This window comes from Oryctolagus cuniculus, chromosome 2, assembly GCF_051225735.1.
Source record: "Oryctolagus cuniculus isolate XC-2025 breed Fujian yellow rabbit chromosome 2, ASM5122573v1, whole genome shotgun sequence".
Lineage (NCBI taxonomy): Eukaryota > Metazoa > Chordata > Mammalia > Lagomorpha > Leporidae > Oryctolagus > Oryctolagus cuniculus.
The window spans coordinates 25874149-25898774 of record NC_142868.1 but is presented as its reverse complement, the minus strand read 5'-3'; the positions used below and the strand labels follow the sequence as shown (position 1 = coordinate 25898774).

Here is a 24626-nt window from a genome sequence, read left to right as displayed (position 1 = left end):
AAAAAATAATAAAAAAGTAGAGAACACTCACCTAAATAAAAATGAGCTCATGAAACCAAAATACTAATTTTTGCTTCATGCTATTTTCTCTACATTTCACATAAGTTTTTAAATCTGTAAGTTTTTTTTTTCTATTTGTCATTAATTTAGAACAAAAGTGCACATTTTCTATACAGATACCTTTAGACCTATGATTTATTCTAGCCTAAATGTGAAATTTCTGTGGATTCCCCTGAGAAAAATCAATTTTCATAGTAACTATAGATCCTTCTACTTGTGCACTTGGAGATCTGAAAACTAGCTAAGTAACTGTCTCAGGAATTATTTTGAAGAAACTGAAGAATCCAAGTTCCATTAAACTTTAAGGCAAAGTAATGTGACAGTTATGCATGGTGCCCCCAAATCAATAATTATTCCCACATTATCTTCCTTGCTCTATGTTAATTTAGCAGGCATTAAACCATCTGAAATCAAACGGATACATGCATCCACTCACTTCTGGTCCAATCAAAACTGAATTATCTATCAACAGAGAAGTACGCTTACAAGTGTGAAACCATTTGACCATGTTATATTTTAATTTGCAGAGACAAAAATGACAAGCAATTTATTTACATAAAACTGTACAAAAGCAAATTAAATTATGTAAAGTATTTCATAAATAGTTGGACGAGTGTTTAATACATTTCGCCATGTTTAGCATAGTTGCGTGCATAGTGACTCATAATAAACGATGATAAATTGTTCTCTGCTTCACTATCAACATCCAAGTAGCAGAACAATAGTCAATGATTAACATTACAGACAGATCGTACCACACTGAATGCAAGTGCTTTAGAATGTAGGAAAAGTTGTCTGAAAGTAAACCCCCCGGTAGCTGGAAAAAAATGATGCCTTCCTCCAGGTGTTCTTTACACCTCTGCCTGTGTCACAACAAACAACCTTTACTATATACGCATGATCGTCTTTTTGTTTTTGCTTAAGGATGCTTCATTTATCTCTCATACAGTATGCCTAAAATGATTTAGGTTTCAGATTCCTCACGAATCTGATGGTAAGTCAGATAGGATGGCTGTTTGCTTCTTGGCAGTTTTGGGGTGTGTGTGTGTGTGAGAGAGAGAGTATGTGAGCGTGTCTGTGTGTTTCATTTTCTTTTCCTATAAGACAGCTTCCCAGGGTAGCCTTTCAGGCAGACATCCTCAGTACCATCTTAGTTCTTGCTCCCATAAAAATAATGCCTCCCTTGTTTTCTGAAACTCAGGCAGCAGGCCAGTCAGAAACCATGCAGAAATGAGATCTGGAAATCCAGAATGAACAGCAGATTCTTAGACTGAAGCTGTAGATGTTTTAATACACATAAATTTATATAGTTATTCATTAAATTACAAATGTGTCCTAATGTATAATGCATGCAAAGTTTGAGATTTTGTGTACAGAAAACAAGTATGGTTTATATAATGTAAAAATAATGACACAGCAACTGAAATAAAAGCAACAAAAAGAAATAAAGAATAAAAATTCAAAACCAATATTTTACCTTGCAAAATGGACTGATTTTACCCCTGATAATATCTCTCAGTGTTACTCTTGCAATAAAAGCTTTCACCTTTTAGTGAGCTTTAAGCAGTCCATATTAACATCTTAATTTTGTTTTATGAATGAACAATATTTAAGACTGGTCCATTATCTGAGTTTATCTGAAGGCAAATTTTTAATATATTATTTATTATTTTCAGAAAATAAACATGGATAAATATACAGGATCAAAAAAGTTGGGAATAGCCCATTTCCCCTCATTGTCCAAACCCAACAACCGTTTTTTTACCATAACAACAGGTATAAAAGGCACAGTTGCTTATTTTGCATTCACTCATTTATTTATTTTTTTGTGTTTTTATTGATTTTTTTCAAAAGCACTCTATATATGGAGTGGCACCAGATTTAACCTATTCAAAATAAAAGTCATACAAACACAAAATATATTTCTGTGTCATGCCAGCTCATTATATAATAAACATGTTATGATAGCTAATTCTACTAGAATTACTGCGAATACTTACAGTACACTGAATTTTATTCTGTCACACCCATTTTAGTTCTAAAGAGAGGTTCACGAGTTAAATGACAATGGCATGGCTGTCTTGAATGGGGTGCAAATGTCACGGTGGAATGTGGATCCAATTAATCCGAAGGTCCAGTGTGACCCGTATTAGCTTTATAGACAAGAGAAGGGTTTTAAGATAGTGAAATGAGCTATCTAGTGCTTTCAAGTGTCTCATGAAAGAAAAAAAGCATTAAAAAAGTGTGTTGAATATCTGTGTTATGCAATTATTTCGTTTGTAACGTGCAAGAAAAATATGTATACATTTCATAAGTATCTTTAGAAGTATTTTGTCTTAATAGGTACTTACAGATTATACAAGGCAGAACTGCTTCAATGCAGTTTCCTAACAAAGTACTAGAATTGCATCTTTCCATAGTGTAAATAATAATCAAACAGAAACATGTTCAATTATTGATATTTTAGTCCAATGTCCTTGTTTCAATTACATATCTGTTTTCATTCTACCTATTATACATAAACTAACACCAAAATGAAAACTCGATTTAAGAAAGAGCATAAGGAAATGACCCCAAAAGAGTACCCCACCAAAGAGAGAAGTGGTTTTCAAAGATAAGTATTTTGATGACCTATAGTGAATTATCAACCCAAAGTCCAGGCTGCTTCACCTTATAGTCTAAGAAGTTCTGTAAAGCGTGAAACTACCCAAAGCTAAATTGTTTCTACAGTATGCTAGAGAGCCATCAAGGCTATGCCTTCACCAGTTCATAAACACAGGGATGAGAACGTCTGCTCTCTTGACCTGTTATCCCCATTTCTGTCCATGGATTGTCACTTTCATCTGAATGTCCCAGCTCAATTTTCAATTGTTTTAAATCATCCTCCACAGAGCAAGTGGCTCAAAATCTGCATATTCTGTTTCTATTTATTGCACTGAAAAAAACTCCATGTTTTCCATCTCTAAGATGCATGTACCGTGAGAAATGTCACTGCCCAGAACTCATTTCTTTCATGTTCAGTCTGGATTTGTATACGACATATTAAATAATGTTCAAATCACAATCATGACAAAGTCAATTAAAATGTGGCATAGTTTCAATGTTGTATCAAAATAGTTCTATATTATACACGATTCAAAATTAATGCACTTGTGTTGTATGGAAGTGTGCATTGATCAAGTGAAAAATGCAATTATAATTTGAAATGTGGATAATAAGATTAGGAATCATTGTCTGGGTTCTAAAATGGTAATAGTGGACTCAACTAATAAGAGTGTATGCCGATGTATCTTTTTCTGTCCCTACCTGACTACCCATAAATACTACTTTAAAAAGTGGAGCCTTCCCTGATCATATTCTCTGAAACTAAACTTGAACATCAACCAAACCTATTTCAATACCAAAAATATGTCTTATTAAGTATTTCATTTCCAACTTCTCAAATAAAATGCATATTAAAAGAAGCATGTTCTCTGAGTTTAGAGACAATATAAAACAAACCAGTATTTCAGAGTTTCTGTGTGTGCATGGTTCAGTAGCCTTTCTTTAATAGATTTCCACATCAAGACCAAATCAACTTCATGATTTCCCTGATCTGCCGTGTGATCTTTGGCCTCTTAATGACACAATGGTTCAAGTTAGTTGATAATAATGGTCCTGTTCTGAAAAAAATATATAATTATTACAAGTCATAATTAGTGTAATTGATATATGTACTCAAGATTGTGTGTATTCTGAGAATATTCGGTGACTGTATGTAATTGAAGTTGATGCTCTTGACCTGAAAATAATAACATATGCCAGTTTGGGACTGCCATCCCCCTCTGAGTACTGTTTAGCTCTCAATCTTTGTTAGAATATTAAAGCTATGATCTTTCCAAAATGTTTCTTAATAAAGTCCCCTTTGACAAGGCCATACTTTTAGAGGGACTCTGTGATTTTTCAAAGGATTGCCTTTGATGGAGATAAACCATATTCTGATGATGGCATGTGTGGAATATATTTACCTGCCCTGCTTTCTAAACCAGCCGATGACACTCGAACAAAATCAAAGTGACTACAGTCATGCTTTAGCTTAGGGATAATGAGAGTGTGTTGTGTTCTGCTAATCAGGCTTGTTACCATGAACAAACTTGCAACCATCTTTTTTTTTTTTTTTTTTTTTGGAAGGGTGTTGGGGAAGAGAGTGGGTATTGGGAGTCAGTGAAGGGGTTAGACATGCAATAACAAGGATGGTTTCTACATTGTACATTATCATCAGGCTAACAGTATCACTAAAGGCCTGATCTGGAGGCAGAAGTGGCAGGCAAAGCTTTGTCTCTTTGGTAGCCCCCTCTTTGTGATTACATGGTTTTGCTTTGTAAGGTTTTTGCCCCATATTCTCCTTCTCATACATGAAAAGAACTTTGCTGTTGCTCCTTGATAGCCTACAGGTAAACTTCTCTTCTAGTGAGAGTATTGACAGGAGATGGCTTATATTCCCCTGTTTTTGTCAGGGGAATATCCTCAGGGTTGGCTTCCTCATTTTTGCTGAAACTAGCTGCACTGAAGGTCTCATAGGATGAGGTCAACTTTTTGTTCAGGAGGTTCCTGTTGCGGTCACCCATGATAGCGGCCTCGCCATTGGCCAGCTTTTCCTGGCTTCCTCGTTCATCAACAGGCATGAAAGTAGACAGTTTGGGCTGACTCTTCTTCCTCTCAGGAGAAGTGCGGACAGGCATCCAGCAGGAGTCTGAGTGGCCATACTCATCACACTCACGAGTGCACTTCCCAGTCAGGGCTACATCTGGAAGAGGCCTTGAATCTGGAATCCAAAGAGAAGACGTCATGAGCGTTAGACACTCTTCAATAGGCTTTCCTGATTATATGAAACTACTGTAAGGGGGAAAATATGCATAGATCCCTTACCATCCCCAACATCCTGCAGCTCATCACTGCATAGAACAGTTTTCATTTCATATATGTTAAAGATAAGGCTTTGCGAAAACATCAAATATTATAATAGAGAGGAATGGACGAAATGATAAATATATGTGTGTGTGTGCATGTACAGGGGCGTGCAGTTAGTCTCAAGTAGAAATGCTAAGTACATATGTATATTTGGATGAGTATAAACTTTTTCCACATCCACAAAAATTATTAAACCCAAATAGATAATTTTCTGTATCTATAAATTATCCCAGAAACGGTATGCATTTGTCAATTGGATTTCTTCTTGCTTATCCATTATTCATGGCATGTAAATATGCAAAACCTTATATTTAAAATACATGTGAAGACATCGGGGTGATTCAGAAGTAGAACCTAAATTGACAGCACATTATGTGGCAAAAAGTAAAAATGCAAAGTAGGTTATAGGTATGAGCATACCAGCAATATCTCCATCTGCCCACCCTAGCCCACATCCTGCTCTCCACTGCCCCCCACCCCCTAATATGTGCTATAGGATAATATCTTGAGTATCTTGAGTGTTGACATAGAAATATACTTGCTAATGCATTTGCTGAATGGAAATATTATCTGAAATGTAATGTACTGGATGAATGTAGTCAAGTTCCTAAACTCTGATAAATTATTCCTAATTAATGTTGTTGCCCAACGGAGTGGGACAATCTTCCATTTGTAAAAAGCTAAATCATATCTAGGAAGTTCTTAGGGATCAAGATTAGAGATGGCAGTTAAGACTTACTTGTATGCATACGTAAATCATTATATGTATCTGTCTTTGGAAAATGATTATTGTTTTATTAATATTAAAAATTCTTTTTTATATTTTATGTTTTTACATGACAAAGAATAAATAAGAGACATAAAAGCTTACACTATCTAAATGGATTGTAAGAGAATAACCTGTAGGGTTTCATATATTTTATGATTTATTTTACTGCCAAACAAAAGAACATATTATAACTATACTTTAAATATATCATATGGAATCATTTTATTAAAAGACCTGGAAATAAAGACAATTTTTGACCCCTGCAAATATAGCCACAGAATGGAATCAGTGAGATTTGCATATGCATAATCCTGGGTAGATTTAGTTTGAAATAGAAAGGGAGGGATATTTAAATTATTCTAAATATACTTATCCCCTCTGCTTTTGCTTCCACACACCTTCTCCTATAGTTTAAAATTCAGATAGGATGTTTCAGGAGTTTTACTCCACCAAATCTCCTAAATCAAGGATTTCCAATAATGCATGTCATTTTTCCCTTCAGTGATGGATAACTGAAATATTGACATTTGTCAGCCCATCGATTCTTGAACCACAGTGGCCTGAGATTTTTATGCCTTGTGATGAGAGTTCACAAGAAAAAGCCAGTGTTCTTCACAGGAAATCTGGAATTACTTTACTCTTTCCTGAAGGTAAAATATAAAGATAATTATTTATTGCAGGTGTACATGTTTTGACTTCCAAATGGGCAGATCCTTTTAATTTTATCATAAAAAGGGGGGAAAAATCACTTTCCAATTCTTTTTATCATAATAAATTCCCTGTGTGCCTTTCAAATATGCATTTTAAGAGAACTGAAAGGCCAGCTCCGCGGCTCACTAGGCTAATCCTCCGCCTTGTGGTGCTGGCACACCAGGTTCTAGTCCCGGTCGGGGCACCGGATTCTGTCCCGGTTGTCCCTCTTCCAGGCCAGCTCTCTGCTGTGGCCAGGGAGTGCAGTGGAGGATGGCCCACGTGCTTGGGCCCTGCACCCCATGGGAGACCAGGAGAAGTACCTGGCTCCTGCCATCGGATCAGCGCGGTGCTCTGGCCGCAGAGCGCCGGCTGTGGCGGCCATTGGAGGGTGAACCAAGGGCAAAGGAAGACCTTTCTCTCTGTCTCTCTCTCTCACTGTCTACTCTGCCTGTCAAAAAAGAAATCAAACTATTGATAAATTTAATGAATGGTTAAATGAGTAAACTGCAAATTCCTCAGGAATACTTCCTATCTTGGGTGCTTTGCTTTCTTTGAAGCTAACCTAATTGCGTTAAACAACAAAAACAACAAAACCTTTAAAAATCAAACTGTAAGCTGGATCTTTTTACTCTAAACATTTCCTCTCTTTTTTATGACTTTAATAAATTCAAACTTCTGTTTTTTCTTATCATAGTACATATCAAGGACACATGAAAATAATCAGAAATTCAGTTACAGAAATAGGAAAACTCTTTACAAATGTGGGTGTCATTCCTTGCAGAAATGACCCAGAATTGTCTTTGATCATTTCTCTAAGTTTATTTATGTCTTACACAATGTGTCAGTTCACTCACACAATAACTTGCAATGGTGGCTGCTTTTCAGAGATTCAGTTGTTTGTTTAGTATGAAATTCATTGCACTTGTTTTCTCTTTGAGATGTATTTAGAAAGTGTCTCCTAATTTTTGTTGAACTTGTGTATATCTGAACCACCTATTGCTAGCTCATCAGAAATTATATTCATTTAGACTAACTTAATTTCTAATCAACTATAAATGAGATACTCTTCAAACCTTTCCTTCTATCTTCATAGTCTGGAGTGTTTTGTGATAAAACTGCTGTCCTCTTACTGCTTTTAGCGAAAGGCAGATTGTCATCCACATGTGGCTGCCACATCTCTATCCAGGAAGCATGACTTTTAATAAGGATCTCCTGTCATTTCCAAAGTCAAACACTTGATTGGGGACCACAGTGGAAGTTGACAAGCCTAATTGGCTGAGACAGATGTAGTGTTTGTCATCAAGTTTAGAAAATAATCAAGAAAGGCTATAAGAGATTCATCATAAGCAATCAAACCTTCCAATCTTGATGACTAAAATGAATCTTCAAAAGAAATGCTGATGATTAACAAATGCAATTTGTATTATGATGCAATTTATTAAGGTAATCCATGAGTGGAATATTATTTTTCTGTATTCATATATTTCATTACTTTAACTAAGCAGGCATACATTACAAAATTTTCAAAACACAAAAGGGTCTTTTAGAATCTCAAATACAGTTTTTTCTTCCTTCCAAGAAACACATACCTCTAAAATGTTTGTGTTTGTAGGATTACTAATTTTATTTATTTATTGCTTTATTTATTTGAAAGGCAGAGAGACAGAGACATAGAGACAGAGACAGACAGTATCTCACATATATCAGCTCACTCTCCAAATGCTCTGAATGTCCAGTACTGGGTTGGGCCAAAGCTGGGAGCCAAGTACTCACTCCATCCAGTGTTCCACGTAAGTGGCATGTATCCAGCTACTTAAGCCATTGCCTGATGCCTCCTCTCAAGGTGTGCAACGGCAAGTAGCTGGCATCAGGAGTGGAACTGAGATTTCAAGGAGGCACTCCAGTATGTGGTGTAAGGTACGCAAGCAGCATCTTAATTGCTGCAGCAAATGTCTGCTTTTGCCCTTTTTTGGGTAGGACTACAGAGGCAGATCTTCCACAACTAGTACTCTCCCAGCCTTTCACTGAATGATGTTCTAACATCTGTGAAGATTATTTTGTGCTTCGGTTTAGTACTGCTTTATTTTGACCTCAATGAAGGTAGAAAACAGCTAATCACAAGTCTTGTTGGTATTGTGTAAACAATACAATCATTAAATGTGCTATATGGAATTGTACTTGTATTCTCTATAAACATTTTCTACAATAAAGCCTGTTCTTTACAGGCTTTTCATTTTGTGTTTTCTGCCTCCCTCAATCGTATCAAACTTTGAGAAGTCTGACAGAAGACATGGTATTCGCTGGATGCTCTTCCTTAACATTATTTGCAGGATTTTTTCTGTTATGTTCTGTTTTCTTTCTTTTTTTTTTTTTTTCCAGAGAGAGACATACAGAGAGAGAGAGAGAGAGAGAGAGAGAGAGCTCCCATCTGCTGGTTTATTCTGAAATATCTACAATGGCCCCAGCAAGGGCCAAAGCAAGAGCTGAAAATGCCATCCAGATCTCTGATGTGGGTAGAAGCAACCAGTTCCTTGGCCAAGAAGCTGAAATGAGTAGGCGGAGCTTGAAATCAAACCCAAGCATTCTGATGTGGGATAAGGGCATCTTAACTGCTCAACTGAACATCCACCCCAGAGTTCCCATTAGTATCTAGTTATGCTATTTAATAAAATCATTGTGCCATTTTAGAAGATCAGTCTTTTCTTAGATATAAACTTAATTTCCTCTCAAAAGCACCCACTTTTAAGCATCATAAGAGCAAACAATCTCAGAACAATTTATAACATGGAGAGTATGTCACCATAGCTCATTCCTTTCACTCATTGCCACAACTGAGCAGCAAGCAGAATGGAAGCAGTGAGTGGGTCCAATCTGTGGGAGAGTGGAGGTCAAAGACTAAGTGTTTTGCTTTTCACTTTAGATGTTTCTATTACATAAATTGCCTCTTAAACAGCTGTGTTATTCACAGGTCAATTACTGCTACGCATAGCCATAAGAAAAAGCTAAAGTTCCCAGAGAAAGAGGGAAAAAAAAAAAAAACTGAACAATACAGAAAGTAGATACTATGCTTTTACTCTTAATAGAGAGTGGTAAAACCACCTTAAAACAATGCATTTCCAAAGTAGTGAAAATCATTAATTTAAGAAATCAGGATCTCTCTCTAAACAAAAATCTTTTTGTTTTCACTATGCAGGGTAGAAGGTTGGATGGTGGGCAGATGTTGCTCGATGTTGTCTCAATGACCTCAACAAGAAGTGACAGGTAATATAAGGAATCATCAGAAATAACAAATCCAGATTTTCAGAGGCATTCAAGTTTTCAGAGGTCTTCTTACAGAATTCAGAAACCATTAGAGGCATCATTATGATAGGTCTCATTAAGACTTACAAACAGCCCTACACCTGCACAGATTGAAGGCTTGCTGGGTGTGCATTCTGCTGGAATCCTTCACATTTACCCCATTCCAAGGCCATGGCTTGAGCTGAAGATAAATGGATCTCACCAGTTACCAAAGGAAGGTAGGAAAATGTGGCAGTTAGTTTATTTTGTTTTAAAGATTTATTTATTTATTTTAAAGTCAGAGTTAAACAGAGAGAGAAGGAGAAGTAGAGAGAAATCTTCCATGCACTGGTTTACTCTCTAATTGGCTGGAGCTGCACCGATCCAAAACCAGGAGCCAGGGGCCTCTTCCAGGTCTCCCAAATGGGTGCAAGGGCCCAAGGACTTGGGCCTTCTTTTACTGATTTCCCAGAACATAGCAGAGAGCTGGATAAGAAGTGAAGCAGCCAGGGCTCGAACCAGTGCCCATATGGGATGCCGGCACTGCAGACGGCAGCCCTAACTGCTATGCCACAACCCCAGCCCCAGCATTTAGTTTTTAAACATTACAAATGAGTTTTCCTTACTGCTGGTAAAGCTCAGATACCTAATGCTGTATGTGTCACCTTATTTGTTTAATTGACAATTTACATACTTAATTTCCTGATCATAGGAGAGAAAGGGATTGTTAGTGAATGGATAGACTTCTCAGATATTCACACCATTCCTCCAATTTGTCCTTCAAAATCAAGCACTAGTATATTCTTAACATTTGGCAAAATTCTGCACATGAAAAATTGTGATATTTCTTCTTTTTGCAAGGAAAATAAAAGCAGAAGCATTTTCCTTTTATTTTTAAAAAGAATTTGTTTTCCTTTTTATACTTCTCAGTTTCCTGATGTACTCAGACTTTTTTTTTTTTCCTAGATGAACATTTAAATTCTGGTGGAATTTGGTTTTACAAAAAGAATGAACAAGAACAATGGAAGATAGACATTTGGCCTACTGGTTAAGATTTCAGTCAGGATGCCTAAATACAACTCATTGCTCCACTCTCTTCTGTCTTTGTTCTAATGTACACCTAGGTAGCAGGTAATGACTTGAGTACTTCTGTCCATGCCACCCAGTGGGAGATCAGGATTAAATTCCTGGATCCTGGTTTCAGGGTGGCTCAACTGTGAACACTGTGGGCATTTAGGGACTGAAACAACATATGGACAATCTCTGCCTGCCTGTCCCTCTTTATCACTCAAAATTTTTTTAAAAATTAAAATGTTTATGTAGACATCAATATAATAAAAATGAATAACTGGAAACTATTTTTCAACAATTATTTTTACATTGCCTTTACTATTTTTAATTGCCATTACTAGTCTGAATGAAAATATCTTCTGTTAAGTCAAATGATTAAGTGGTTTATTATTATTTTCCTTATAAAATAGATCTGAGAAGAAATCATAAAATAAATATTAGTTAAAATTATTTACACAGAAAATTATTACCATAGCAAATAAAACTTAGGGGTGAGGGGACAGAAACCTAAAAATGCACTCTGAGTTGGACTTGGATTTTTTATATAAATGACTGAAAGATCCCTGCCTTTTGCCTGTTTGGGGAATTTAAGAAGGCTTCTCAGAGTTGCGAGTTCCTTGGTACAATCTAAGTACAATATCCCCTCAATTCGTGAAATGATAAGCTCCAAAGTCATTAGTCAATGGTATGATGAGAATGGAAACTTAATCTGATGATAGTGTGTAGCTGTGGGCCTTCAGGAAGCAAGTGGGTTAGATTAGATTACGAAGAGTACAGCCCCATGTATCCTCTGTGTCTTCCGCCATGAAGGGATGCAGCCAAAAGGCGCCCTCACCACAATCTGCATCATGCTACTTAGACTTCCTGCCTCCAGAGTCGTGAGTTAAATAAACCACTTTTGCTTATAAAGCAGCGCCTCAGGTACTTTGACATGAACATGAAAAACCGACCAATACCAATGTGAGACTTATAAAAAATACCTACTCCTCATTCTTTGTAAGATGAGTCAGTGCATATACAGGCCTTAATAAGGTCCCTGATGCACTCAAAAAGTTTTCAGTAACTTGCAGGTTATAGTCACTGTTATATCCAGTGGCTATAATCTATCAATATATATCTGCTTTTATATTTTATTTTTCTAGTAATACTATTGGATTTATGTTAATAGATTCTGCAGTACACCAGAGCTACCATCTATTTAGGAAAATACACTGGCCACAAAATTCTGTATACCAGCCCCTCCCCCATACCTCTTTAAGAGTTTGCCCAAGAACATTTATTCAGTATGTGTCATTGTTGTTCAAACTTCAAAGACAGAGGAACTATTATTTGGACTTATTTCTATAACCTAAACAGATCATTCTAATGGTTAATCATTGCACCTGAAATTTTCCCCTAAAACATTGGGTCACTGGCATGGTATCTTGCTTTGTCTGCATGGGCAACATAAACAGGAACACTGTTTTAATGATGCATCTAGTATTAAAAAGAGATTAACGTAAGGCTGCAAAGTTGTAAATCCTGGTAAGACAACAAAAGCAGAGCAAATACCTAAAACCCAGTGCACCATTCATTCATCAAAAATAATAAGACAAAAAAGTCATTCAGCATGAGTCTGGCAAGTTTCACGATGTGGCCACACTGTTTTAAAATGCAAAAGAACACCAGAAACTCCACTAATCTCCCTTTACATAGGACTCTGGAATGAGATATTACTGCTCCCACTGTCAAGAGGTAGATTCTGTTTTCTAGCCCTTGAAGCTGGGATAGCATTGACAACTAGAATGTGGCGCAAGTGATAACTGTGCTATTTGCAGCAGAGCTCTCTAGAGGCCAACAGCTTTTGCTTCTGCCCTGGGAACTGAGATGGCCATCCTGAGAGAAAGGCTGATCTAGCTTGTTTGAAGATGAAACATCACTTGAGAAGTAGACCAGCATTCGCAGCAATGCCCACACCCATCCAACTGTCCTGGTGTGTGCTCCCCAATGAGTGAGACCGGTAAAAATAGCAGAAGAACCATGTAGCTAATCTGCAGAAATGTGAGAAGTGCTAAATCTTGTTGTTTGAAACTACTGAATTACGTTTGTTTATTGATGCAGTAAGATCACAAAAATAATGATCAATGATATTATATTATTTGCAATAAACAAATTATTCTAAATATTTTGAGATCTGGGAATAATACATTCTACTTCTTTTCTGTATGCTCATCATGGATAACAAAATGACCAATATTACTTGCAAGTACAACCCTTCAAAAGAATAGTTTCAGTGTTGTAAGCACATTTAATTGAGAAGTTCAAGGAGAGAGCTACCATTTAAAACTGGAAGTCCTGGTCCTTTAATTACAGAATTTCATTGTCTTATTCCTAGGAGTGCTTTAGTTTGGGCTGACATGTCAAGACAATATTAAAATGTTTAAACATGTTTGAAAGCATCAGCAACTTTCCCCTACACCTTAGGCAAAACTCAGTTAAAAAGCACTTGAATGTATCTCAAGAAGCATTTACTGCCCTAAGGCTTAGACCACTGTCATTCTGAATGCAGCATTATCACATACAGTGGAAACTGTGCATGCCACATCTCAAACAGTCTTGCTGAATCAACTCAAACATGAATCTGCTGGTTGGCACATGAAAACTGCACTGCAGCAGAAAAATGGATGGTGACTGCTTGAGAGTGATCAATTTATGCACATCTGAGATGTGGTTTCTCTTTGATTCCCCTCTTCACCCTTGCACAATTAGAGGCAGCAGAGCCTCTCCTCTGATGGAGCAGAGTGGAAGGAAAGGAAGTGCTGGAAATGAGAGGAGGCTCTGATAACAATCAAGGGCATTTACCAAACTCAGAGAGGGGCTGATGACGTTTGCTTCACATGTTAGTAATGATTACGTCACTAAGAACAGACACCATTCTTGACCATTCGTATTTATTTGTCCATTGTAAATAATGATAGATTTCATGATTTTCCTTCTTGTCTTTTGGGATTTCTAATATTAGAAATTATTTGCTTCAGGATTCAAAGGCTTTAATAATCTTTTGAAAACTAGAAGTATTTCCTCCCCACCATTATATGCATCCACAAAATTTTATGCAGATATGGATCCAGAAATTCTGCATAAAATTTCAGTTGGGGGTGGGGGTATTTAGCCTATTTGGTCAAGCCTCTGCTGAAAACGTCCACACTCCACAATGCAGTACTTGGATTTGATACCTGGTTCAGGCTTCTGTCTCCAGCTTCCTTGGAAGGCAGCAGTGATGGTGCAAGTATTTGGGTTTCTGGCATCTATGTATTTGTATTCCTGACTTTTGGGTTAACTTAAGTTCAGCCTCAGTCATTGTGGGCACCTAGCAGTGAACCAGTAAATCTCTCTCTCTCTCTCTCCCTTATTCTAAAACTTATAAAAAGTCTTCAGTAGGTTTCAAGATCCCTGAATTAGACGCTGAGTGTGTTTCCAGCATTCTTGTTTATGGGAGAAGGAAGGTGCTTTTTTACACTTAGACATTTTTTTCCTTTGCATAAGAATCAAAGGTTAAGAAATATTTAATAGCTCAACAGCAATCCTCAAAAAGCAAAAATTACACAAGTATGTTGTAAATAAATTATTCACTGACAGATTTGAACAAATAATGAAACATATATTTAGAAGTAGAAAAAATAATTTAGGTTCAACTGCATTAACATTTGAGGTTAAATTATTTAAGTGTCTGAAGTTAAACACCCCAAGAATTTATAAATTTTGTTGACTGTGACCTTTGAGGACAGCTGCAAGCAGGCATTGAGCTCTAAAGTGCTGCTTGAGAGGTGGAATGCTGACTCTTTACTCTGGTCAATGAGTTATCAGTGGAAACTACACTGGCAATCATGATTAAAACCAAGAGTGTTGAAGAACTCAGGAATGCAAAGCAGTTAAATAAAGGGAAAAGGAAAGAAATGATCAATGGTGACCAGCAAACAAAACTCAATGAGCAGCTAAAAGGGAAGGAATCAATGCAGCATCACTGGATCAGTTTGCTTCATTGATTTTTGCTGCTCATTGAAATGTTTTCCTTTATTTACTCCCTGTTGCTTTGGAGAATGGCAAAATCTCACTGCTGAATCTCACTGGAGCCTATGATGGATGGAGAAACAAGCTCTGGATCTCCTCGAGTTTGCATGACACCTTCCCAACTGTATTCAGAAGTAATTCCAGTGCTGGCTGGTATGTTACAGAAGCCACTTGGTCTGTGCCTTTGTTCTCATAGCCTCTCTGTGGTAGAGATCAAACAGGCCCTTTCCAAATACGCATCCTAATATCTGGAAACTGAGAACATGTTAGGTAACATGGCAATGGGGAATTAGGGTTCCAGATGGCATTAATGCTGCTAATTCATTGAACTTAAAACAGGGAGATTATGCTGCATTGCCAAAATTTGCCAATTTGTAATCACCAGAGCTTTAAAAGCAGGAGGCAGAAGAAAAGGCAGTATCAGAGTGAAGTTATGTGAAAAAAATTCAGCTTGACACAGTTAGCTTTGAAGATGAAGGGGCTGCAGACCAAGGAATGTGGGCAGGCTTTATGAGCTAGAAAGAGCAAGGAAATAATCCCCTCCTGCATCTCCAGAAAAGAATGCTGCCACACTGAGAATTTATTTTAGTCATATGAGATTCATGTCAGCCTTTTGACATATAGGATATAAAGAGAATAAATTTTTGTTGTTTATGTTCCTAAGTTTGTAGTAACATTTTACAGCTGAAATAGGAAAACAGTACATATCCACATGCTTTCTCTGCTCAGAGATGGAACAGCATGGACTTGATGCATTTCATCCTTTCTACTTGTATTTCATACATTAAAGGAAATTGAGAGGAAAAAACCTTGATTTTCATGTCCTGGACATCTATGTTTAAAGTATCTACTCAAGAACTTTTATTTTGCACTTCTGAAATTTCCACTTCACTCTAGTACCTAATTGTGCATGTTATTTGTATATGATCAACAAAAACAGTCCTGTTTGCTTTTGTCCAGTAAAATGTAAACAACTCAATTTTCTGGATGATAACACCTTTCCTCCACCCCTCAGTGATAGCTGCTCCTGGTGTTATTACCAGAGGAATAGCTTTGCACCATTCTAAGTGTGGGGACCACGTCTTCCCAACAAGACAAAGAGAATTTGACATAAGATTAAAGAAACATATCCAGGTACCAGAGTGCTTTGTAAGATTTACAGTACTTCTGTGACTTCCTGATGTTTATTGCCTGCTTGTCACTTGTTTTTTACTTGTTTCTCTCACAGGGATTAGCAAGAAAGTATTTGCAATGAAAAGCAACTTTAGGATTATTTTAAGTTCAGTCAGTAGATTGACAAGTTTTTTCCTGGCTTAAAATCCTCTTCCATAAACTCCTTATATCAGTGCAGAATGTCCTGCTGGATCTGGATGGATCCTGCCTACTTCTTAATCCTCATCTCTATCCTATTTGTCTATACTGCTATTTGACATTTTGACAAATGGAATGTAGTTGTCATTTCTAGAATGCCTCATGTTGTTCAACATCTTCATATTTTTTTTTGACAGGTAGTTATAGACAGTGAGAGAGACAGAGAGAAAGATCTTCCTTCCGTTGGTTCACCCCTCAAATGGCTGCTACAGCTGGAGCTACACCAATCTGAAGCCAGGAGACAGGTGTTTCTTCCTGGTCTCCCATGTGGGTGCAGGGGTCCAAGCACTTGGGCCATCCTCCACTGCCTTCCTGGGCCACAGCAGGGAGCTGGACTGGAAGAGGAGCAACTGGGACTAGAATCCGGCGCCCATATGGGATGCTGGCACTGCAGGCGGAGGATTAACCAAGTAGCCACGGCGCGGGCCCCCTCAACATCTTCATATTAAAATGATTTTTCTCCTATTCTTTGCCTTTTTATTCACTTAGCTCTCATGAATCTTTCAAAATCCACCTCCTGTGTGTCTCCTTTGAGATTTCTTCTGATCAGCTTGTCTAAAATTGGTTTCTCTTGGCCTCTCCAGTTTCCATCCTAGATCTTTCTGTACCATAGCACTTAGTATAATGCACTGGGGTCTGCCATCTATTCATGGGCCTTTTTCTGTAAAGTATGACTCCTTTTGGGCAAGATAGGACTAAAATTTTTAACCATCTACCCTAGATTCTAATACCATGCCAGTCACATATACAGTAAGTGCTTGCTGAACGGGTGAATGGATGACATAGTAGGGAAACAGACTATATGGCATTGCTGACAATTGTGTCTACTTTGCTGATGGCTAAAGGTAAACTATTATCAAGACATATGTCAATCATAAGTGCAATGTCATCATCCAAGCTGCAAAAGTGAAGAGGCATTTGCTTTTTCATTTGGTACGTGCTTATCTGAACGAACTTCTCCACCACATTATGTTCCCCACATCCTTAGTCCTATAATCACTATAGTTGAGACTTGCTTTCTAATAGAATGAGATAAGTGATTGGAAGGAGTAAGACAGGGATGTATTTTACAGTACAAAATACAATATGTAGTCTAGGCGGTAGGGTTATCAGTGGAAGCAGTAGGGGCATTCTAAGCAAAAGTTCATTGGGGAAGGTTAGGCATTTGGCCTACAGTTAAGATGCGAATTAAGAACCAGCATCCCCACATCAAGGCTCCTGAGTTCAATGCCCAGCCTCAGATCCTGACTTCAGTTTCTTTCTAATGCACACCACGGAATGGGAATTTCCCATCTGCAATTCACTCCCCAAAATCCCACTCAACTGAGGCTGGACCAGTCTGAAGCCAGGAGCTAGAAACTCACTCTCTTCTACCCTGTGGGTGGCAGCGACTTGGCTTCTTAGGTCATTACCTGCCACATCCCAAGATGCACATTAGCAGAAAGCTGAATCAGGAGCAGAGCCAAGACTCAAACTTCTTCTAGACTGACATATTTTAAATGAAAGAGATCATGTGCAATTTAGAGCAGTGATTTTCAAACTGAGCATCATGATCTGTGAGTTAATGGTTGCATTCATTTAAGGAGTTTTATGTGAAATTCCCATTGTTTTGTGAAGATTTTATACCTTTTTATGTATGTCTACCTCTTATATGTATGCAGTTGATTCCTATCTACAAAGAATTTCTTACCGTATGTTACACTGAAAAGACCTGAACACTTCTGTAGTTTAAAAGATCATGTGAAAAATCTGTATATCCTAGGCAATTTCTGAGTAACCTATATATTGTTATATGAAATTTGGTACAGTTTAATGTAATTTTAATATGCATACAAAGTCATATGAATTTTAAATTGTATTTTTATTGTCATTTAAAATTTTACTTCATAGCCTGAAGTTTCATCATAATTGAAAAAGAAATCGGATAACTCAAGGAATAAGAGTTACTCACATTCTCAATAACCACTTCAGGAAGTCTACTGTAAATACAGTTTCTCATCTTGAGATATTCTGAATTTATAATTAATTCTCTAGATTTCAATTTTCTAGAATTAGGTGCAATTGTGATGAGCATTCTCATGCTTCACTTAAATCCTCTGATAGACTTTGATTTATTTCAATCAGAGAAATGGCAACAGACCTTTTCTTGGAGGACTTAATGTGACTTCTTAAAGTCATATAGACATTAAGATGTAGGACACATTTAAGCTGTCTAATTGTAGTGCCGGTCTAATGCCGAAGTATTAATCTGCCACAATGTCAAATTACATACATTTGGGCTTTTTCTTTAGTAAAATGTGTCTTGCTTAACAAACTCATAGTGTAAAAAATTCAGGAGTGCAATTAGACTGTCATCTCTCCCACAGATGATTTAAGAAAAGCATGAATCAGAGCTTAACAGTCAACATAATTTCACAGATAATCATGGAGAAATTATGGTACTGCAACAATTCGAAGTCAGTACAGTCAGACTAGCAGACAGTGACGATCAACTATTCATCTCCACCATCTGCCATACATGCTCTTTATTTAAGTCTTTGTGTGTGTGTTTTTGTTTTTGCCAATGTTTTCAGTTTTGACTGTGCCAGCATCGGGCATCACATAGGAAAACAGGTTTCATGGTGTAAACAGATTTTCCCTTGTGTGCAATGAATTAGCTTCATTGGCTATTCTGCAGCTCTTAGGCAAAGAAGACTGGTTGGAAAGGATTTTTACAAGTCTTTGTGTATTGGTCAGTTTTTTATAATTCAAATGAATAAATTTTATCACAAGCAAAAAAAGAGATAAAACTGCAAATATTGTAACAATGGGAATCATCTCCAAACATATATTCTGGGAGTTTTCCTATAAATAACACACTTAAAATGTATGTGAACTGCAATAACCATCATATTGTACTGAATACCTCAGCAACTCTTCAGGTGGAAAAAGCTGGCAATTCCTGCTTTATACTTTGTCAGCCTTCTCTATTTTGCAAATAAGTAAAAAACTAGTGGCATTGGGATTTGTTGTGGCAGGACATAGGAAACTCAGTAAAATTTAAATGCAGAGAGAAAATAAGAGATTTGCTGCATAAAACAGGCATTAAGTTTCCAAAATCTCTAAAATCATGTTCCTTCATTCAATAGATTTTGAATTCAAGATGCATTCAGGAATATTTCAGGTACTAGTGTAAGATATTTATATATAAATTCTACAAAAGTATGTTCCTTTGTACTTTCAAGAACTGTTGCATTCAAGAATATCTCAGGTACTAGTCTTAGGTCTTTATATATACCTCCATTTTATATTGTCCCCACTTTCCATATGAGGAAACTAACACACAAAGAAGTTAACTGAGTTCCCCAAGAGTCTACGTCTACTGTGCTCTTGATGACTATAATGTACATCTTCGCAAACAGTAGCACATCCATGTATTATGAACTCATGTTATAAGTTTGAAGAAAATCATCTTTAAGCTGAATTGAAGCAGCAAAACATGCGTGTATACATTGAAGACAGTTGGAAAGATGTCAGATATAGTGGGAACTGCTGAAGTCTTAGCTTGACATAAGGGAAATGATTTTAGCTTGGACAGATTAAAAAGGTGAAAACTTAAAAAGCATGTTGAGGGCACCAGGGGAGAGGTCCTAGAGCCAGAACAACACTGAGATGTGACTTGGTACTCAGACTGTTTTTCCTTGGTGTTTTCTCTTACAGCTGTACCTCAGTTGGTCCTTGATTTTTTTGTGGCCAAGTCAAAACAGACTAAATTACTGTGTTCTTAAAAAGCCTCAAACTTCTACCATTACTAAAGCCAAATACAGCTACAGAAAAGTTTTGTCTTCATGGTGATAGGTTTATTTTAAATCCCACATGGTAGGAAGAGTGCTCAATTATGAGGCTTTGGATCATTGTCATTCCACGGAAAGAAAAGCCATCTTTGGAAACCACACGGGGCTGGGTTGAAGCGAGAACAGGAGATGCTAAAACACTCCTTAGTGAATTGGATACGAGAAGTGGAAATAAACATTCTAAGAACAACAAAATGGAATAGGATTTGGATATTTTTTCTGGTAAATGAAGCATCAAAAAGATTACATAAGCCATATTAATCACAATTTGGAAGGAAAGCAGACTACATATTTCTTAAAAGAAAATCAACACAAATGAAATTTAGACTATACTTCCAGTTTGACTCCCTAAGTTAAACAAGTAATTGAATAATATGTAGATTTTTAGTTTATTTGAGGATATTTGGTTGCAACCAATGAAACTGAGGTATAACCAGTGGGAATGGGGAAAAGCTGTGTATATTAAATGATAGTAAAGTAAAGGTAGTGTTGCCTTTCAGTACATTTATATTCTTTTCATTCTTGTATCCTGGAACACAAAAATCAAGTAACCATGTACTGTACACATCTTTACATTCACCTTGTGGTTGTTTAAAGGAATCGATGAATCAAGAGTGGTAAACACACTGGGATCTGAGCAACAGAAGTCTGATGCAAGTTTATGCTATGTTATTTGCCAACTGGCTGTATCACAGTGGATTGTTCTGAGGATTAATTAAGAAAATGCAAGTAAGTGCTTTAGCATAACATTATCTACACAGAAATCTTTTATATTTGAGCCGACTTTTAAAAGTTCAGTGATAATGGAAATAAAATGTTTGTTTTGGAGTAAAATATATTTGAATCTATGCATACAGGGTGCTTACAAAAAATTCATGAATATGAAAAAACAATGGGCAGATTAGGCAGAGGTACAGAGAGACAGAGACAGAGACAGAGACAGAGAGAGAGAGAGAGAGAGAGAATCTTCTATTCACTGGTTCACTCCCAAAATGCCCTCAATGGCTGGAGTTGTACCAGGCCAAAACTGGGAGCCAGGAGATTTTTCCTGTTCTCTTATGTGGGTACAGTGGCCTGAAGATTTGGGCCATTTTCAGCTGCTTTTCCAGGTACATTAGCAGGGAGCTGGATTTGAAGATGGAAACTGGTGCCCATATGGGATGCCAGCATTGCAGGCGGTGGCTTAACCCAGTGTGCCACAACACTGGCCCCATACTTATCTTTTAATTCCATTTTTTCCATGGACTTTTGGAATACCCTCACATTTTTCTGCTGTTATCACAATTATTGCTCTACTATCCTGTGTATTCTTTCCCTACATATATTTGAATGATAGAATACTGATTCCAAACCATCAAAAATCACACATTTTTTTGCTCAATGTCTGCTTTTTCTTGGCATTATTAAAAGTGTAAAAATCTTTAATTTTTAGCATGTTTACCAATAAGTTACAGCTAAATAGCACTGGTACCATAAAAGAGATTATAGTTATATATTTGTATTATAAACTCCAAGTCATTTGTTTTAAATAAACACTTAGAAAAGAAGATGAAAAAGGAAACTTTTAATGGTTAGTATTTTCTTTAATACTTTTAAAATGCATATAGCAAGAAGCATAGAAGAATTGTAATACTGTAATTCAATTTCAAAGATTAGGTGTATATAAGTTAATGGTTTTTCTGACAGTTGGCATTATATTTTATAATTACTAGCTGTTCAAAGTTAAATGAAACTTAATCTTTTGTCACTTGCAGGCATATAACAATAAAGGCTATAAATAATAATTAGTACTCTGTATCTACTTAACTAGGTATAATTTCTCCCCAAAAAACTGTTGTTACATAATTACTATATTGTACATATTTAAATCACCTTTTTTTTACTAGTTAATTTCCAATTCACTTTGCTTAATCTAGAGAAATAAAAAGAAGGGAAAATTGAGAGAATGAAAAAGGATGTATATCCTCATCACTATGTAATCTCTTCCATATTAGTATGATGGACTTTACAAGAATATCAGCTTTAAAAACATTTAAAGAATTTTTAAACAGATCAGAAAGAGTAAAAAGTGCAGAATCCCAGTTAATATATATCAAATTACCTTCAAAAAAGAGGGGCAAAAGTTAGGAAACAGCTTCCTGCTCTACATGTTAACTAAGCTGAATAATGCAGAGCTTAAGTGCAAAAGCAAGAAAAGTTAAGAGGGAAGCAAATATCTAGAGATGATTTGCCTGGTAAAGTGACTGTGGAGGGGAACTCGTTTCTCTGAGCAGAACTATCAACGTTTAAAGCATTTATTTATTCTTTAAGAAGTGTCATTTAGCTGTTAAAAAGGTTGTTTGGTCAAAATGAGGACTAATTATTTGCACGTATCTACACAGCTTCCAGGAGCACATCGGCATTCCTCTCTGCAATAAAATGCTAAAAAAGGAAAAGAGAAAATACTTTTCAAATGGTAGTCAGGTTCCAAATTCAGAATGGGAATGATGTAGGAAGTGCAACTAATACTACATTATTCATGGATTTGGAAATAGAGTAAAATAAAATGTCTTGCCTGTGGTGTGTCCAGGTAGTCATAGTTAAATTCTCCAATCAGCATCTAATTGCTTTTCTTCTTTGAGATATAAAACTTCTGGCTAAATAATGATTCAGATTTGATAATGATTCTATTGAGTATTTAACCCCAGAGCTATAAGCCAAGAAGAAGTACCATGAACTTTTCCCTGCTGGGCATCGGTATAATTAAATGTGCTATCTTGTAGATAACTAAAGAGATCCACAGATTCTTTTTTTCTGCTCCAAAATGGTAGTCCATACAGATGAATCACCAAGCTACTATGTTAAGTTAGGATATGTTAAACAAATTTGGAGTAACTCAAAATCAATGAATTTTTATTAGAAATATGTCTTTTCATACCTGACAGTTTTTTTTTTCTTAATGTCCAATGTTGTTCTCATTTGGAATTTGGGAGTATTTATTTATATACATGTATAGCTAACAATAACTAGAAATTTTGAATTGATTATCACATTTTCTTGACTATACTTAAAACAGATGCAGAGGCACAAAAGATCCGTAACAATAAAATATCAAGGGATGGCACTGTGGTAATAGCAGATTGGGCCGCTATCTGCAGTGCTGGCATCCCATCAGTTTGAGTCCTGGATGCTCCATTTCCAATCTAGCTCCTTGCTAATGAACCTGGGAAAGCAGCAGAGAATGGTCCAAGTTCTTGGGCCCCTGAACCCATGTGGGAGACCCAGAAGAAGCTCCTGGCTCTTGGCTTCAGAGGCCCAGTGCAGGCCACTGTGGCCATTTGGGGAGTGAATCAAAAAATGAAAGATCTTTCTCTCTCTCTCTCTCAGTCTCTCCCTGTCTCTATAACTTTGCCTTTCAAATATATAAATAAATTTTAAAAAATAACATGAAAAAAACAAAATATCAAAAGGCCAATCATCCAAAAATTATCACACTGCTATGTGAAGCAAAGTATATGATACTAATCTTTAAGAAATAAATTATTCTTAAATGGCCTTGAATTTTTAACAAATCATGTACCCTTCTAATTTGGTCATTTAAAAAGAAAGCAAGTCATTGGCATATATTTGTTTCACTTTTCCTTCCTTCCTAACGCTATTCTGTTATTCAAAAAATAAAATGTTAGCTGGTTAGTTTATATATTCTGCATTATCACCTCAAATATGTCTTACTTGAAGATTTTATTCAATTTCACTTGAATTGGTTGAAAATGTGTAGCACCTGGTCGTGAAAATGAAGGCCATTTGCAAAGACATTCCAGCTTCAAAACATCTTTGTCTTAACTGGAACCTGTGACTAGTGGCCATGTGCTGATTATGCTCAGCACTCCACCTTTCATTAAGATAAACAGCTAAGCTGTCATTATGAATGGTATACATTTATCCATGTAAAATGGTGAAGATAGCTTTGGGCCCACAGATGGCAACAGAAGTGTATGCTACCATCATTATCATAATCATCATCATGGAAATTGACTATTCAGTGCCTGGCACAAGTTAGTGCATTTTTTTATTGAGTGAAGAAGAAAAAGTGCCAAGTGTTGTTTGTGTATGTTTTCCACAGGGTCAAAAAGAAGAAACGGGTGGCAAATGATTGGCTGACAAATAAAATCTAGGCAGCAAAAGAGTTATAAAGTGTCGATGTCACTAGGGGCCCTGGAATAGACATACCTGGTTTCTAATCCTACCACTCTGTGAGTTTATGAAAGTTAATTAACCTTGCTTAGTCACCGTGTCCCTATTCACTTACAAAAATATTGTGAAGAATGAGATTGTGTGATTGTGCACCTTAAAGTCTTAGATATATGCACATAAAAACTTCTCAATATTTATATGCTTTTGAAGATTATTTATTTGAAACGCATAGTTACAGAGAGGCAGAAAGAGAGAGAGAGTAAGAGAGAGAGAGAGAGAGGTCTTCCATCTGCTAGTTCATTCCCCAGATAGTTGCAATGGCCAGAGCCTCCCGCAGATACCCCACATGGATACAGGTGCCCAATGACCTGGGCCAT

General features: G+C 36.7%; 1 protein-coding gene across 7 annotated transcripts in view; it reads right to left on the bottom strand.

Annotated features, from left to right (window-relative positions):
* Positions 1-554: 554 nt before the first annotated feature.
* The window catches only part of PCDH7 (protocadherin 7), a 439164-nt gene continuing 415092 nt past the window's right edge, over positions 555-24626 (bottom strand). For all 7 annotated transcript variants that reach the window (XM_070069611.2, XM_070069604.2, XM_070069613.2 and 4 more), the window contains one exon: positions 555-4864. Coding sequence is in view for 5 of the 7 variants with exons in the window: in XM_070069604.2 (XP_069925705.2) it covers positions 4488-4864 (377 nt within the window). In the remaining 2 variants the exon portion in view is untranslated. The remainder of the gene's footprint in view (positions 4865-24626) is intronic.